The sequence below is a fragment of the Fusarium subglutinans genome, assembly GCF_013396075.1.
Source record: "Fusarium subglutinans strain NRRL 66333 chromosome Unknown NRRL66333_c0000043, whole genome shotgun sequence".
NCBI lineage: Eukaryota > Fungi > Ascomycota > Sordariomycetes > Hypocreales > Nectriaceae > Fusarium > Fusarium subglutinans.
Window position 1 is genome coordinate 166721 of NW_023502106.1, and position 17120 is coordinate 183840.

General features: G+C 48.5%; 7 protein-coding genes across 7 annotated transcripts; 2 read left to right on the forward strand and 5 right to left on the reverse strand.

Annotated features, from left to right (window-relative positions):
• Positions 1-675: 675 nt before the first annotated feature.
• FSUBG_4777 (uncharacterized protein) lies at positions 676-1800 on the reverse strand (the record flags this gene model as incomplete). The annotated part of the gene is made up of 2 exons (XM_036682801.1): positions 676-1318; positions 1457-1800. The coding sequence occupies 2 exons, from the start codon at positions 1798-1800 to the stop codon at positions 676-678; spliced, it is 987 nt and encodes a 328-aa protein (XP_036539699.1).
• Positions 1801-2471: 671 nt separating this feature from the next.
• Positions 2472-4350, reverse strand: FSUBG_4778 (major facilitator superfamily transporter; the record flags this gene model as incomplete). Its single annotated transcript, XM_036682802.1, has 3 exons — positions 2472-3635; positions 3728-4130; positions 4181-4350. The coding sequence occupies 3 exons, from the start codon at positions 4348-4350 to the stop codon at positions 2472-2474; spliced, it is 1737 nt and encodes a 578-aa protein (XP_036539700.1).
• A 2299-nt stretch (positions 4351-6649) lies between these two features.
• FSUBG_4779 (transcriptional regulator) lies at positions 6650-7399 on the reverse strand (the record flags this gene model as incomplete). The annotated part of the gene is made up of 1 exon (XM_036682803.1): positions 6650-7399. The coding sequence occupies one exon, from the start codon at positions 7397-7399 to the stop codon at positions 6650-6652; it is 750 nt and encodes a 249-aa protein (XP_036539701.1).
• Positions 7400-7881: 482 nt separating this feature from the next.
• Positions 7882-10926, reverse strand: FSUBG_4780 (c6 finger; the record flags this gene model as incomplete). The annotated part of the gene is made up of 6 exons (XM_036682805.1): positions 7882-8569; positions 9078-9620; positions 9669-9746; positions 9792-10673; positions 10720-10815; positions 10871-10926. 6 exons carry the CDS (start codon positions 10924-10926, stop codon positions 7882-7884), a joined length of 2343 nt encoding a protein of 780 aa, XP_036539702.1.
• A 1244-nt stretch (positions 10927-12170) lies between these two features.
• Positions 12171-13361, forward strand: FSUBG_4781 (taurine dioxygenase; the record flags this gene model as incomplete). The annotated part of the gene is made up of 2 exons (XM_036682806.1): positions 12171-13158; positions 13210-13361. 2 exons carry the CDS (start codon positions 12171-12173, stop codon positions 13359-13361), a joined length of 1140 nt encoding a protein of 379 aa, XP_036539703.1.
• Positions 13362-14756: 1395 nt separating this feature from the next.
• On the forward strand, positions 14757-15194 carry FSUBG_4782 (uncharacterized protein; the record flags this gene model as incomplete). The annotated part of the gene is made up of 2 exons (XM_036682807.1): positions 14757-15027; positions 15085-15194. 2 exons carry the CDS (start codon positions 14757-14759, stop codon positions 15192-15194), a joined length of 381 nt encoding a protein of 126 aa, XP_036539704.1.
• A 178-nt stretch (positions 15195-15372) lies between these two features.
• FSUBG_4783 (short-chain dehydrogenase) lies at positions 15373-17089 on the reverse strand (the record flags this gene model as incomplete). The annotated part of the gene is made up of 2 exons (XM_036682808.1): positions 15373-16047; positions 16109-17089. The coding sequence occupies 2 exons, from the start codon at positions 17087-17089 to the stop codon at positions 15373-15375; spliced, it is 1656 nt and encodes a 551-aa protein (XP_036539705.1).
• Between the last annotated feature and the right edge of the window lie 31 nt (positions 17090-17120).

Consider the following 17120-nt stretch of genomic DNA (forward strand, 5'->3'; position numbering starts at 1 on the left):
GCCGCCTATAAGGTTAAGCTTCAGGCTGTGAACACAGTACAAGAATGTGACTATGAGACACGATATTGTTTTCCAAACACAAGCTTCTACCCAGAAGGTTTCACGATGATATGTTCACGCACCAAATATGGCTCTTCTTTGTCTCCTCGCCTGCTCTCTCACCGTCAATCAGGGACATCTGAGCATGAAGCCAGTACTGAGTATCACGGTTCCCCTCATGTAACACCTGATAGCGGTGTTATTAACGTAGCATGCTTTATGACCTAAGATGCTGTACAATCTTGACATGAGGGACAATGTATATGAGACTACCATGTCTAGCATGCATCTTTATTTTGTATCTTGGCATTTTCTGATGGTTTTCGTTTAGTTTGTCGTCACGAGACATCACGTATCAACAATCGCGACCCGCAAACTCTTCGCTCTATGTGATTTCTTGCAACGATGCGAAACGATGATCATATTCCCTATCAACTATTATTATGTGTTTCAGGCACCTTCTTTACTCCTTTCTCACCTTTATTCTTCGATAACCTATGTCGCATTGCCCAACCCCATCCATCGTTCATCCACCCTCCCCTGCCAGATTACTCTGAGCCAGGTACAGCCTGTAACGACAGTATTACACATAACCAGGGCAACGGCTGACGCGATACCGCCAACTAATGTAATGTTTTATGACTGGTTAATCCTGAGCCTCATACGCCTCCAGCGCCTCATGCGCCTCCTGCGCCTCCTGGCCATCCATTCAGCCAGAGTTGCAATTGTTGCATCTCTTGTACGGGTCGACTCGGCATATGGTACCATAGGCTCCTCACTGCTCTCACTCTCCTCACTGCTCTCACTCTCCTCACTACTCTCACTCTCCTCACTGCTCTGACTCTCCTCACTGCTCTGACTTTCCTCCTCAACCTCACCATCCTCCCCCATCTCAACATCCTCCTCGTTCTCACCAATCTCCTCCATCTCGTCATCCTCCTCTATCTCACCATCGTCCCCCATCTCAATATCCTCCTCGTCCTCACCAATCTCCTCCAGCTCCATCTCGCTGAGCTCACTGATCTCACTGAGCTCACTGCTCTCACTATCCTCCGCTTTGCGAGCATCAGAATCAGTGTATATAGTCCCCTTTCGGTTCGGTCCAAGGAATGGGGAAGACCTAGAAGCCTCTGATGACAGATCCTCTGGGCCTGCTCTCCCCTTGCCTTTATCCATCGCTGTAGGATATGAAGGCTGTTCGTCGCTTGTAGTAGGTGAAACGTCGGAGGCGGTTGGGTCGTCTGACAGATTTCGTTGGGACAAATACTCGAGACCTTCCCTGATTTTCTCATCCGCTTTAGCCAGCGTACCAGGTAACTAGCCATTTGTGTCAACTTGGGCTGTCTGGAGCCGTGTCGTCATGCGATCGTCTTCGGGGGTCCCCGTGTCCATTATTTGTTCCCTCAGCTTCTTTAACCTCTTCGTATAAAGCTGAAGCTCTGCTCCCATTCGACTTTCATTCCCACGAAGGTTTATGATCTTTCGCTCCACTTCTATCTTTTGCTTGCGAAGACTGCAATGCCAGCAGGCGTCCGATCCGACGTAGGACCAGTATTTCTTGTAGGGCCGTATTCTGCGCTGGCATATGAAGCGATCCTGGCGATAGGGTATGTCGTAGCCCTTGGTCCTGCGTTTCTCTTCCTCTGCCTTGGTCGTGTGCACTGGCGGCTTGCCGTTGCATGTTTGATGGGTCACGACGTGGATGATGACTCTGGAGTTGCAGTCTTCACAGCGCTTTTCGTAGCTGGACTTTTGACACATCTTGATCGAGTACGGGGTGCAGATTTTCGATGCTATTGATGATGCGGGCGGCGAGCGGTGATAAGGATGTTGAGAATGGTTGGTGGGAGGAGGGAGTGACGGACACGGACCTTTTGTCGGCGTCGATGCAGTGGAAGGCGTAATTATAGCGCGCTCGGGCAGTGGTAATGATGTCGTTCACGATGGCGATGGATATTTGATGCCAGTGGCAGCGTTTGTGTGAATGATGATGATGATGGAATTATTCGATGTATGGATCAGAATGCAGATGCAGAGATTGTTGGTTATCCAACTGCGGTAACTGGAGGGTGATGGAAGTCGCAGTGGGTGAGAAGGGTTTACCGTCAAGGAAGGTGAATAATTCAGGTGCCGAGAAGACTTTGGTTGCCTGGAGTTTAAAATACCGTACCCGACCGCCCGACAAGTCTATTACCTTGTGTCCTTTAGCTTCGTGATGAGGCTGAATATTATCTAGATCCTTCTTTCATCTGACCTGATCACAATTTCAAAATTGATAAGTGTATCTTTGATGCACATCACCAATTTGTTGATCGGGTATAAGTACGATAAATTGGACTATGAACAATAAAAGTAAATCGTAGGTATCATGCAATCTCGTCTCCAACATCACTCATAAGAAATCCCCATCACATCTCACCAACACCAACCCCTTACTCTCGGTGCGTAGTGCCAGCATGCTCCTCCTTATGATGTCCCATTCCACCATCAGTAACACCAGACGGCCTAGCAAGAGTCTCATCATCACTCGAGGCCGCAGGCACAGCAGTCTCAATATCCGTACCAGCCTGCTTCCTAATCCTCGACATCTCCTCAGGAGGGGGAGGAACCCACTTGGCACTCTTGATAGGGTTCACCTTTTCAAGATACATGGTATCAATCTCCTCGAGAGTACGTCCCTGTCCCTCAATGACGAAGAAGTAGACCAGCAGACCGCCAAGAACGTTACATCCCGCAAAGACGTATCCGTAGCGGAAGTCAATGTCTTTGGTGATGAAGGGTGTGAAGAAGGCGAGGAGGAAGTTCCAGAGCCAATTACTCGCGGTGGAGAGAGCCATGCCCTTGGCACGATATCGCGAAGGAAAGATCTCAGCCATGATGGTCCAAATCATAGGACCCCAAGTGGTAGCGAAGCCCAGAATGAAGAGACAAGCAAAGACAATCATAGCAATACCCGCACCCTGCGTCTTGGTTGGATCAGCGCGATCAAGCGAGAAATGACCGACAGATGCGAAAATAAGGAAGCAGATAAACATCCAAGTACTTCCCGCAATAAGCGACTTGCGACGACCGTAGTGTTCAACGATATACAATCCAATAAACGTAACCAGAAAGTTAATCGTGTTCAGAATGATCTGTGTCTTGTAGCTGTTGATAGACACAGACTGGAAGATGGTAGTGCCGTAGTAAAAGAAGTAATTCGCACCAGTGAGCTGCTGAAACATCTGAAGCGACGTTCCGATGAAGATACGATAAGCCATGCGGGGCGCCTTAAACATGCCGACAAATTCTTGAACAGGGTTCTGCTTGATGTGGCTCTCGGCGCGGAGCTTAGACTCGATCTCTTCCATTTGAGTATGGATCGCCCAGTGATTTGGCGTCGCGCCGTAGACTTTACAGAGCGTTTCACGCGCACGATCGACGTTGCCATTTCGGTAGTCGAAACGGGGCGTGTCGGGCAGAAAGAGAATTCCAATGCCGAGAACGAGAGTGAAGACCCAGCCGACGCCGATGACGATGCGCCAGGATGCTGAGCTGTCGGGATGGTGCGTTACAGTGCCGTAGTTGAAGCACGCAGCCAAGAAAATCCCCATCGTCTAAGCAAGCAAGCGTCAGTGCAATCCTTGAAAACTTCCCCACAGATCGTCGGGAGATAAAAAACTCGGCATGCCAAGAATGTGTCACTTACAATAAACAGCTGATAGCAGCAAACCATTGCACCTCGAATCCACGGCGGTGCAGTCTCGCCCTGGAACATAGGAACGAGCAGCGAGAGGGCGCCGACTCCGAGACCAGCGACCCATCGGCCCATCATGATCTGCACCCAATCCCTGTCCGAAGAAATCTGGATGATGAATCCAATAGCAATCATCCACGTCCAGCCAGAGATACTATACTTTCTTCCAATGCGGTCTGCCACAGGCGCTGCGATGAGTGCGCCCATGAGCGTTCCGATGGAGAGCAGTGCGACAATGAGGCCTGAGCGGACGGTGCTAAATGCTTTCTCTCCCTTGCTGTTTGTCTGGGCGAAACGGTCGAGAAAGTCTGGCATCTCGAGGAAGCCTGAGATTTGACCTGTGTCATAACCGAAGCTGTTCCCATTAGCCACAGCAATTCGAAGTAAATTAGGACGAGAACTTACAGCAGACCGCCCATAGAGACAAAGGTGGCTAGAAGCAAGGATCGGGGCGTGATGCGAGGTAAAGGCGAGTAATCGAGGCCAGCGAGAGATCTCCTCGCGCCAGCCTCTTTTCCCTTTTCAGAGTTTGGATTCTGGTCATCGAAATGAACAGTGAGGAAGGACGGCGCCATGATGGGCAGTCAAACTGTATGTATCTCTACAGTGTATAGTGAGTATGTTGTAGTTCTAGTGATGATCCAAAGTCAATTGGTGATTGAGTTAGTCGACACAATGGAGGGTGTCGAGGATTTAAATACACACTCATCAAGAATGACGTTATAAACCAAAAAGTGTGATACTTCGTGATGTCAGGCCTGAAAAACAGGCGTCCAATGAGCCGCACGCCGATGCCCATCCTGGCTCTCGTGGTCTCGAGACCACGAAATCGGTCCGTCCCATTTTTTTGCTTCTACCAATTCTGTGGGGTTTAACAAGGGGAATGCAGACAATGGGTCAATAATTGGATAATGGAGTAATGGGGTACCACCTCCACGGGGTTGTAAAGCTGGGGAAAGCCCGAGACATTGACCTCTGACAACCTCATGGCATCAAAGGAACGGTTGTCTGTTTGGTATGACGATATGGCTTTTGGGAGGTTGTAGTGGCTGCAAAATTAAGTGAAACGGCCTGTAATGCATTACTCCTAGTACTTCTGATTGGGGGAAATGTCCCCGTGATGGCTTGGATGTCCGTTTTGGTTGGAAGCGTTAGTGCCCTGAGTGCCACTAACCCCTGTTTAGTACTATTCTGGATTTGGTTGACCATCAAAACATGACGACACCCGAGGGATCCGGGGAGACCATGACATTCGCTTCAATTAGCATCAGTTCATGACATTCTCATGTCGAGATTGACTCTGGCTCAAAGTCAATCGACTTGGACGACTACACATCTCTACTCTCAGATCTCACCGTTAAACTCCTCTGTGAGACAGTAGATTATCGCCCAGCCGTCAAAATCTCTTGTCTAACCTGCCAAGCCCCGTTTGCCGATCTCCCATACAAATCTTGGCAATGACGCCAATCCCAATGCCCGACGATCTCATCCATTCTCTCCGTAGAATCTCCAGGTACCACGACACTTGCAAGAACTTCTGGATTCTGTACCTTGACTATTACCCGCTCTTCGTCTCCGAACGGCCCTGCCTCGGCCGAAAGCACTTTTATCTTTCTTATTTCTCCATACCCCGTGTTCCCCCATTCTCCATGGTCACTGTAACTGTGGTGTTTGACTGTCATGGGATGTGGGATGCATGTATCCTTCAGCCGCGTCCGGATATCCGGTATTCCCAGCGCCACTACGTCATAGGCAAATTCTTACTGTTAAGGATTTCTAACGAACTTCCCCAGAAAACCAGTTTTTATGCTGGTAATTTACCCAAAGCGTAACTTAATTCCACGTGCTTCCCCAGGCCACAGTTCGTTTATCTAAGCAACCGTTTGCATTCATTTCCCACGAGTCAATAACGCATTGTTCTGGTAGACATAGCGTATCATGTCATTGTCGGGGAATTTAATCTGCTAGCGCGGTGGTATGCCGCTTTTCTTACCCTACACAAATTCCTCTTCGTGTTCGCGTCGTGGTGTATCTGAATGCCGAGCCATCCGTAGGGCTGTCAGCTTTCTAAAGAGTTAAGCAATGAAATCTTTAATGCTGTATCACTTGACGATCTGCGTTTTTCATGGTATGATAAAAGGGCCGACAGCGACGCGTAACATCGAAAGTCGATGGTCGGCTTCACGATACCGTGAGAATATGAATGTTATTGGAGCGGTTGATAGCCCATGGGGCCCCATAGTCGGGAATATACGGTTATTGAAATTTGTATTTGGGACAAGCTTATCTTGTGCTGTTTGACAGTGCCGAGGTAAATTACCGGGTTGTTCGGTGATTAGGTAAAACGCTACGATGTTGGAAGTGCCTATCACGACAAGGTGAATTGGGTTTGACAGCAAATCTGCCCACCTTGGAGCATAAATGGGTTGTCTCAATATCACATGACTCTGTTTGATTGTGCTCTTATCGCACCTCATTTTATACCAAACGTTCTAAACCAGACACGCTGGACTTACGACGCGTTGGTGACATTCTCGCCCTGTCGAGCCATCGTGACCTCGATATGTTGAGGCTATGCGCATATTGCCTTCCAAGACCTGAAGCTGATTGGGATGTTTCGGTGTGTTGCCTTGATATGTCTCGTTGAGATGTCATAAGCTTCAGCTATTAATCAACTGGCGGAAAGTGTGCTGAGCGAGTGAAGTAGAGATACCATGTCTCGATACTATAATTCTCTCCACTTAACCCATATATAAATCACCGAAATATTAGTCATTGCACCATTCCCAAGCCTATGAAAAGACCAAGTTACATTAATTTGTTCAATATACCCTTATCTATTTATCTCCATAAGCCTATCAATGTCCCTCTCAATCACTTCTTCTGATCCTTCAACTCCCCACACTCTTTGACGACCCTCGCAATCTCATCGCCAACTTCCGTTCCCAACCCTTCAAAACCTTTAATGACACCCTCCTTATCCCCGTGCCCCATCTCCTGACTCATCTTAAACTTGCCCTCCAACTTGGTAACCTCAATCTCAATGCCAATAATATTCCTCTTCAACAACTCAACATACTTCTCCGGCGCATCAGACACCTTCCACTGACTCTCAGCCGTATACCCCATCGCACCCCTCTCATTATGATCTGTAAGATCACTAATCGCCCTTCCCAGAAATGAAGACGTCTCTTCATTGTTCTCATAGTAAATCCTCGCTTTTCCATAAACCTGCGCCGCAGCGTAATTCCACGTCGGCACAACCTTTCCATTCGCTGGTTTTGTCTCAGTGTAGAATTTGGGGGTTACATAGTGATGAGCCGGCTTTGTAAAGATCACTAGGACTTCGTCTTCGAGATAGCTTTTTAGAGAGGGGTTGGAGGTGCAGTGTTCGATCATGGCTTTGCTTTGGGGGTTTTGACGAGCCAAGTGCCCGCGGAGACGACCGAGTTCTGTTTGGCTGGATTCATCTTCTACGTCGAGAAGAAAGGGGATGTGACTGCTTTGGAGGAAGGAGTGTGTTTGGGATTTTATTCCGGTTGTGAGCATTCCGAGGGGGTTTTCGTGGATGAGACGGCGAAGGACGCGGAGGTCTGCTTCGGCATGGGCGGCGCGGATATACATGGTTGGTGTGTTGGGTATGTCTCGTAGTGATTTTTTGTGAAATGGAGATATTGAAGTCTTTATGCCAGTGTAGAATGAACATATATCGCCAGTAATAAAGGTTTGGCGGAGCAGGCGGGCCGCCAGTATGAGAGGGCGTCGTTCACATCGACCGGGCCGGTCTGGATCGGCGAATCACAGGTACAGTCATTCTAAGCAAGGTCTAGAGCGAATTGGTGCCGAGGGGTTTGTCATTGGTCATTCACCTAGTGTTATCGGACCTGTTTCCGAAGGTCAAAAATCCTTGAATGCGAGTTTCATCAATTGAGTCTCATTATTTCGGTGTTGAGTGCCGAACAGGTTTGAGAGACATGTTCCGGAGGATAAAGATTAGAAAGAAGCTAATTGGTCTGTCATCGCCTGTTTATCTTATTGCCAAATCGTATTTTATCCAATGCCAAATTCACTATTCCATGACGCATTATCCTGAGAGCCTTTTGCATCTATAAACTCTTAATCATGATATGATCAGTTTGCACAATAGACCCAATAGTGAAGTCATGATCCCCGACCTGTTTATAACCCCATTTCTCATACGCCCTTATCGCCCTCGGATTCTCCTCCCAAACACCAAGCCACAAATTCTTGAACCCCTGTTCCTTCGCCATGGCCTCAATGGTTTTCTCCAAAGCCTTTCCAACACCAGCGCCATGAGAATTAGGATGTACGTAAATCCTCTGTAACTCAACGGTCTTTTCCATGTTTTCTACACAGGGCTCACTGCTTCCGCGGGTGAGATATGCGAAGCCGAGGAAATCATCGTCGGCATTCGTAGCGATGATAACGTCTTTGTTGGGGTCATTGAGGTCGTTGACGATTGAGGTTTCTGTGTAGGATTCTTCAAGGAAGGCACTGAGTTCGTGGGGTTCAACGGAGTGCCCGAATGTTATTGTAAAGACATGCGCGCCTAGCTCTGCGATGCGAGCGGCGTCAATGAGTGTTGCAGGCTTGATGATGATTTCTTTGTGAGGCTGTTGGAAGTCCTTGGCAGTCATGATGAGATGATGTGGCGTAACGCAGCTAATGATAACGATTGAGTAATAAATATTGTAGCCGGGGTAGATATTGGAGGCATTGGCGGTGAGTGGATCTGCAGCTTTGGCTTCTCCAAAATTAAGCTTGGCTGGTCGGCTTAAAATACTTAAACAGTTCCAACAAGGAAACTTAGATAAACTCCCCGAGTCAATTTCCTAAAAACCTTGTACATCTGAACGAGTGGCTTCTGGAAAGATCTCGCCACAGGTCTCGGCCCTGCTTCCGACGATGACTAGCGCGCGCCCTTGATGTCAAAATCAATGGATCTCGCCTTTGGATTGACCATTTCCGGGTCCGGATATGCAAAGTTATGACACCAAACTGGGTAAATTTCTGCATTGAGGTTGTTTCCTATGGAGTTTGCTCTCATCCTGTATCGATGCATTTTGCTCGGAGGGCGCGCAGGATTACAACCATTTGCTCTATACTTGACCCTGGAAACGCCCATCTTTCGCAGATCCGTATTCCCTTGTCTTGTAGTTGGTTGAGATCCGGGACTCTGAGGGCATCTAATCTTGAAAAGGCTGCGAATGAGAGGAGCAATACTACTGCCATGGTCCTGGAACTCTTAGTAATTGTTATTGTATTCTTGTCAAGGACATACCCGTGTAAGAGATTCTCCAAAGATGCAGTCGGCGCGTGCACTGCAAATTCAACCGCATTGAGGTATCTACGGCAGTGGACCAGACATTGTCTCGCATTCTCGAGCGTGGCGGGGTTTGGCTGTGTTCCCGGTGCAAGAGCACAAACCTGATACAGAAAGGGCCTGTAGATAATATCGCCGGTGGTGTGATATCGTATAGTAACCATTGTATCGTCAATGCCTATTGGAGGTATCTCCAAGTTCGGCCGGATACTGTGAGGGAGGAGATGATACCATGCACCTAGCTGACGATTCAACTCATGAGCTAGATTTGGGAGACTAGACTGTGTTTCTTCAGAGTTATCGGCTTGGTTGTCGCCCGTACCTGGTTCGGCTTCTGCGTAGAGGACGTAGTGAATGCGATTCAAGAGGCGACGGGACGAGAGATCGGCGAGCCAGCGGTGCATATAAGGTTCGGAGGGACCATCAGACCAAGGGTAGGGGAGTTTATCGACGATCTTTTCGATGCCACTGCGAGGGAGATGATGCTCTGCTAGAATATCGCTGAAGACAGTCAGAGAAGACCTTAACAACGGGAATCAGATGGCTCACCATTCGAGCACAAGAATGGCCCAAAAGACTCGTAGGATTGACTGGTCCTGCGAACCATCTCGCAGCAACTTCTCAGACCTAAAACGTCAGCACGCCTCTCAATCCCACTAAAGCTAGACACACCTTATCCAATAATGCTGCACATCAGTCGACGCCATATGTACCAACCTCCAGGCAAGCAAAGGCCTCGACAAATAACTATAATACAGAGCAGCGAGATACAACGCCTGGGGTAAAAGCGGATCACCACCAAACGAGCACAACGACTCCGTGAGTAATAGTCTCACAGCGGGTGTGAAGAACCTTACTCCAGGGCTCCAGCTTGCATCCATGCGATTTGGCGTCTCGGCCGCGACGGAACCTAGTGCGAGAACAACGAGGACCAGGGAGGAGGGGAGATCAGGTCGTGCGCCGTGGTCAACGGTTCTGTCGTATAGATCGTAGAAAGATCGTTGGTCAAGAATGGGATGGAAGCGGTGAACGAGCTGAAAGTAGTTTCGGACGAGATGGTCTGTTTCGTTGGGTGATAATGTCGGTAGGTCGATTTGACTTGCTGGAACAGCGTTTAATCTCAATCCTTCAGGGACGGGTCTTCTCAACTCAATATGGAGAAACAGATCTGAAGGATAATGGCCAAGGAGTGCTTTAGCAGGCGCGGATCTCAGCAAATTTCCCGTCGTGGATGAGTGAGAAAGTGGAATGTCCATAGTCGTGTTAAAGACATTGTTATTGGCGAATTGTGATAGCGATGTTTGTGTCCCCGGTCCTGTTGAATGCACAGATGAAGCAGGTACTATTCCATCTTCAGGGCTGATCGGTTCGTTGTGTCGTGTTACAGGATATGGTGCATAAGGCGTTGAGGCCGGATAAGGAGTCGATGCTGGGAACGGTGTCGAGATGGGACTTCGATCCCGCTGACGAGCTATAGCGGACTGAAAGGTTGACTCAAGAGATTCAAGACGATCAAAGATCTCATCAACGCGATCAACAGGGATTGTAATGCGCCTAGCTAGATCAGTCTCATGCCATGCATTATGAGGCTGAAGCTCACTTTGACTCATTTCCTTCATCGCGATACTCGCACTCGGAGTTGTTCGCCTCTTCGCAGAGGGTACACACAGGCTGTCTGCCATCACATTTCCTCTTCCTGCATCAATTAGCACCCTAACAGTATAGCACTTGTTTAGCAGGCATTGACACACCTCTTTCTGCAGTAATTGCAGGCTTTGGCGGCTCGCTTCCGCTTCGCAGATTCCATGCCTGCCTGTTTTGTGTGTCACACTGGGAAATCTTTGCCGCGGGGCGGATGTCAGGCGGAGTCGGCGGCTGATCCTCCGCCTTCAAGGAGCGGAAGAACTTTGCGCCGTATTCCACGAGATAAGAGAGGCGGACTTGTACTCTTATCGATAACTGATCGGAAATTGTTTAATAAATCTAGCTACCCTGAGCTCGTCCATTTAGTTATCCCATGAACAGATCAAAATAAGACAAATGACATTGCTTACGACTTGATTATGTGATAGAATTTATCCTTATCTTGTCAATTAATTCAATCTCTACTCCTTGCTGAGAAACTATACGTTTTACTTGTGTAATGAATCGACGTGGTGTGTTTACCGGTTTCGAAGTTCTCATCAATTCATTCGTTTGGGACTTTCACTGTTTTCCAATCTCGTGGCCTGTGACCTATCACAACCACCCATCGCTCAAATTTAATGAGAATATGTCCTTTTGATCGATCCTTTCAGAGAAATTGGCCCATGCTAACATTTTATCAATGCGCTAATTCAATGGAGACCTCCGCATTTCACCATCCAAGGCTCTAATGACGAAGTGGATAACGTGCAATCCCGGGGATTTGATAAGCTAGCACGCCATCCCGAACTCCCATTGATCTACCAAATCGCAAAGAACACGGACCTGATCACATGGTATTGAGGCCGAAAGCAATCATCAGCTCGGCCTGTCGGAAAGACGAGACATGGTGAAATTGTAAGCTTTGGTCACCTAATACGAAAGGACATTCATAACCGAGTGTAGGGAGGACTTGCCCGAATCAAATGCTTGCGACAACCGATATCTCGGAGCTCAAAGCGACTACCTGGTGTCCGATGATCCAATAAGATCAAAAATGGAACGAGATCCGAGTGACTCCGAGTTCCGAATCGGTCGTCGACCGATGATGCCGATGAGGCAATGTTATCGCACGCGCAGCTCTGGTTTTACTATCCAATGGATTCACAAGCTAAAGTGACACCATCGACCATGATGAAAGCGCAAGTCTAACGGCATGACTCACTAGACCTACTGCGTACCTGGTTCTGCGGGGTTAGCAAGGTCAATCGCAATGTCGTAAGTGAAATGGCGGATTGTGCGATCTGATAACGCCTGGTGGGGACTAATGTCATCATATATAAGGAAAGCATAGAAGCCCAGACGAAGGAGCTTTTTCTTCACTAAAGACAAGACTGCTTTGTTAAGACAGACATAACATAGCTCAACATGTCGACTACTACTACTACTATCACCCAACAGGCCGAGCGCATCGTGCCGCTCAATGTCGAGGCCAACAAGTACCCCGAGCCTCTGAAGGCATCGGGAGCTCTCGATAAGTTCACGTTTGAAGAGTCAACACCCGTCATTGGACGCGAATATCCCAAAGTCAATCTTGTCGACGACATCATCAACGCCCCAAACGCAGATGAACTAATCCGCGATCTCGCCATCACCAGTATGTCACCTTCCCAGCCCCAGAGCTCATCTCTAACAGTCCCAGTCTCCCAACGCGGCGTCGTTTTCTTCCGCGCCCAAGACAATCTCACAGACGAACAGCACAAACAACTCGTCCACCGCCTCGGCCAGCTGACCAACAAGCCCAAGGACTCAACCCTCCACATCCACCCTCTTCTCAACAGCACCAATGAGTTCGGCGTAGACGACAATGAAATCAGCGTTATTTCATCAAACGTTGAGTTCTTCCAGGATAGAATCAAGGATCGTGACGATCGAAAGCAAGGCGCTGCGAGCTGGCACAGCGATATCCAATTCGAGCAGTATCCCGCTGATTACACAAGTCTGCGACTCACAAAACTCCCGGCCGGAGGTGGCGATACCCTCTGGGCTTCAGGATACGAGCTATATGATCGATTCAGCGATCCTTACAGAAAGTTCTTTGAGGGCTTGACTGCTACGTTTTCTGGCGAGGGGTTCTTGAGGGCACGAGATGCGAGACCGGATCATTACAAGGTCTACGAGGAACCGCGAGGAAATCCCGCCAATATCGGTGATGAGCTCAAGGCCATTCACCCCGTTGTTCGCACCAATCCCGTAACGGGATGGAAGTCTATCTTTGCGATTGGAAACTTTCCCAAGCGCATTAATGAGCTGAGCGAGCGTGAGAGTAGAGAGATCTTGGAGTCGCTGTATAAGAGGATTGAGCAGAACCATGATCTGCAGGTTCGCTTCCGCTGGAGAAGTCCCAATGATATTGGTGAGTGGTCTGATTCAGATGGTGGTTGAGGGTTATGCTAATGGTGTCTAGCGTTCTGGGATAACCGCAGTGCATTCCATAGCGCGACGAATGATTACGATGGTCTTGGTGAGCGCACGGGTCACAGGGCTGTCGGCATTGGCGAGAAGCCTTACCTCGATCCTAACAGCCTGTCAAGGACCGAGGCACTGAAGAGAGCTTAGGAATACTATTTAGAACTAGCACGCAATTGATCTCCGGAGCCTGTCGGAGCTTTTCCTGTCCTCGGAGTGTTTACCCAACACCCTAACCACGTCCGCTCCAGTATCCGATTTGGGATTATGCTTGTAGAAGACATTTCTAGATTTGTGGTCAAATGAAGCGCTCAACCCGAGTTAGCCGGCTTGGCCTCAGGGAAGGCCTCCGCCCCTGTATCTCTGCCGTGTCTGCTCCGCAGGGAATTCACGGGACACGACTGCAGAGTAGTGGGCCGGACAAACAGCCAAGGGCGATCATGATGACCGAGAGAGTCGTGGAGCTGCATGGACCCGGGACTCTGCTCTTGGCTGTACGATGAATTCTCATATCGCAGATCATTCATAAAATATTTTTGATAGAATCTGCCATTTGGAGCCGCCTACGCCTACTTGCTTGTCTACACTCATCTAATCCTGTGTCCGGACATCCATTCCGCCCCCAATACCGTCTCCGGGCAAATATGCAACTCGAGTCCAAATAGAGTTGGGTTTCCAGTCTAAACTCCAAGCCCGCATGATCCTTGTCACGGCCGGTCCATCCGGTTCCCCTTCCAGCTGAATTTACGAGACGCTACTAAAGATCTGCGGTAGATTTAGGGAACTGAAATAGGTACTCCTCATAAGGAATGTATTCTCGTGGTTCCACTTACTTGTGGATCGATTTCTTCAATGTCTGGTAACCACCGCAGAATTACGGACGAGTGGTTTCTTGCCTTGACAATGTGATGGGTGTGCAGGGTTCTAAATAGCCGACGATACTCGAAGTCCCGGCCTTTAGAAGCACAGCCAAGAGCCCAATTCAATACGAGTCATGGCAGCCACTCCAGGGCCGCGGGGCATTCACTTGGGGGCCTATTATGCAGTGAGTGACGTGGAACAGGGGCAGTGAAGTCCAGATCTGCTCTTAGCTCTGAGCCTGCTTCAATTCTCAATCTTGCACTGGATCTACGAGCCTGACATTGAACCAATCCCCAGACAGTATCCTCCATTAACGCCGAGTTAGGTGATCTAGACCGTAACCAAACTACCGACCGTACTGAGTTTCTCTTAGTTACTTTGACACCTCTGGAACTTTTGCTTGGGGGCCGCATCAATCCGGAAGTCACAAAGCTACGTGTATGGATATCCTGGTATCGAATAGACGCTTGAGTACCCTTATGCTTGCATTCAAGCGACGTTGATATTTTGTATCACAGCATTTCAAATCCACAGTACCGAAGAGGAAGTGGCCGTACTTCAACTACGTACCGTCAGATCGACTGCCAGGTATAAGTAGGAGGTTTCCTCTCTTCATATTACCCCTCTTCATCCTCATCCGACACTATTTGATTCTAAACAAATCTGCCAAACTCCTTGCTCAATATGCTCTTCAACGCCTTTACCACCACTGCTATCGCAGTCTGCTCTCTTGTCGCCGCTCCTGCTCTGGCCAACCCTATCGACACCCTTCCGGCAGGTCTTGACTCTCATCTAGAGAGCCGAGCTAGTGACATCACGGTCAAGTTCTGGACGACCACTACATGCAGGACCTCACGCTCCAGAAAGGGCTACAACAGTGGATATTGCATCAAAGACCTGGCCTCAAAGGACCATGCTGTTAGCATGCAGGAGAGAAAGAAGACTAGCTGCCACAGTATGCTGCACCCCATTCCTAGTCGATAATGCCTGTGCTTACAAGTTGTTTCTTTAGTGATCAGATACAGGGAGGGAAACTGCCAGGGCTATTCCGAGAAGGGCCTTAATCTCAATGATTGCTTCAACATTGGAGATGATTGGAAGTCTATGAAGTTCCAGTGTTAGAGTTAATAAGTCATATTCTTTTAGACGACATGAAGTTATTTTTTAGCTCAGACTCTCCTCAATATCAGGAAGCGAAAGGGACACAAATGCTCACTATATGGCGTGTCTTTTTAGCTCAAGTTAATAATACTCTCTCGTTCTCATCATTCATCCCAAGCTTAAACGGCAGCGTCAATAGTTAACTGCCCCTATCTTCCTCCTCCTCGCCATTCGCAAGTCTTCTCACTTCTGAAGCGTTGTCACCTATCAACGGAGAGGCCAATGCCAGGGCTACAAACTCGGATATCGTATCTTGAGACTTGCCAGGCCGTTCCCCGCTGACCCAGAATATGGCCATGTAGATTCCAAATACAAGCACCAACACCACGTGGATGAAAAGAGCTGTGATGGCGAAGTATACTGCTGTGCTTTGACGGCCATAACCCCACCCATACCTATAGACTTCCCAGTCGATAGAGACTGGCTCGTCCACGTCAGTTGCCTCGAATATTTCCGATCCAGGGTTGCCGTTTTCCTCGGGATGCGGCTCCCAAAATTCTTCTATTCCCTGTGATGAGCCGTTCTGGAGGTTCTTGGTAATTAAGCGCATCTTTAGACTAATAGCGTTACGAGACATACCATCGACTATAGCGAGGGAGAGTATAGCAGCTACAGTCTTGGAGATCTCGTTTACATAGGATTCAACTTTCGAGTTATCAGTCGTAAAGTTTCCTAGCTTTCTGCCAGTTGCCGTGTTGAAAGGTGGAACAAAGTGATTGGGAATAAAGTCGTCGTCATCCTCATAGTGGTCGTCGTCAGTTTTAATAAAGACATCCATTAGATTCTCAATCTTTGTGACGTCTCTGGTTCCGTTCTTGACGTTGTAATGATAAATTGTTGAGATTGAGTGATTCAGCCCAAGATGTATCAATCACGACGTTTGGTGAGGTGAGCCCTCCAGGAGGACCAGACGTGTTTTTGGGATCCCAATAAGGCCTCAGTGACATTAGGTCTGTAAAGTTACTGTTGATTGTGTTATCCATCGTGGGATCGTATTCAAGGGATACATCCACCCAGCGGGCATCAATCATGCATGGGAGGATGATGCTGTCGAGTTTTGCTTTATCCTCTTGAAAGTAATATGCGGGGACTGTTGCAACTGCAGCTAGAGATAGACTGGGATCGTCAAACAAAGATGAAGCGTCGACCCATCTCAGAGTAGGAATGTGGAGAGTGGATTTTGTGTGATGCCAATCCTTTCCTTCAGCGATTCGGCTCCCCATTCGTTGGTAGTGGTTGGTGCCCTCTTTGTCAACAAGTTGACTGAAGTTCCTGAGATTATTTGCCTTGAATACAGGATCATGTATCTTCTTGGTGGCATTGATCCAAGAGAAGGGAGAACACTGAACCTGTACCAGTGGTGCACGAATGTTCTGGATTTTGGGTCGAAATTGTGGGCGCTCTATGTCGTTTACCTTGCCCACTTTCTGTTCTAGGATATGGTTCCAGAGCAGACCCGCTATCATCGCGATTGAAGTATGGGAAGTTGTGGCGACAGCAAGACTCTCGTTTTTTGCGATATACTCGTTGAAATCTAGGGTTGAGCTGATCTTCCGGTACGACTTTGAAACTGGTAGTTTGATCTGAGTCTCGAGATCGATGCCATCGGTTTGATACGCTCTGAGTAAGGAGAGAAGGGTGCTATAGCCTCCTCCAGGACATTGATCCCAGCTAGGATCACTCGCACACTTGCCACGCGGCGTCAAGTATGACGGAAACGCTCGACTCGAATTTCCAGTGATGAGGGTTGTGAAATTCTGGGCATTGAAGGCGTCGTGAACCTTCCACCAATCAAGTGTCGGAGTGAGCAAAATAGCGGATGAAGGCGCAATAACGTTGGCGTAAATAGCGGCCATCGCAAGACCTATAGCGAAGAGAAAGTTTTGG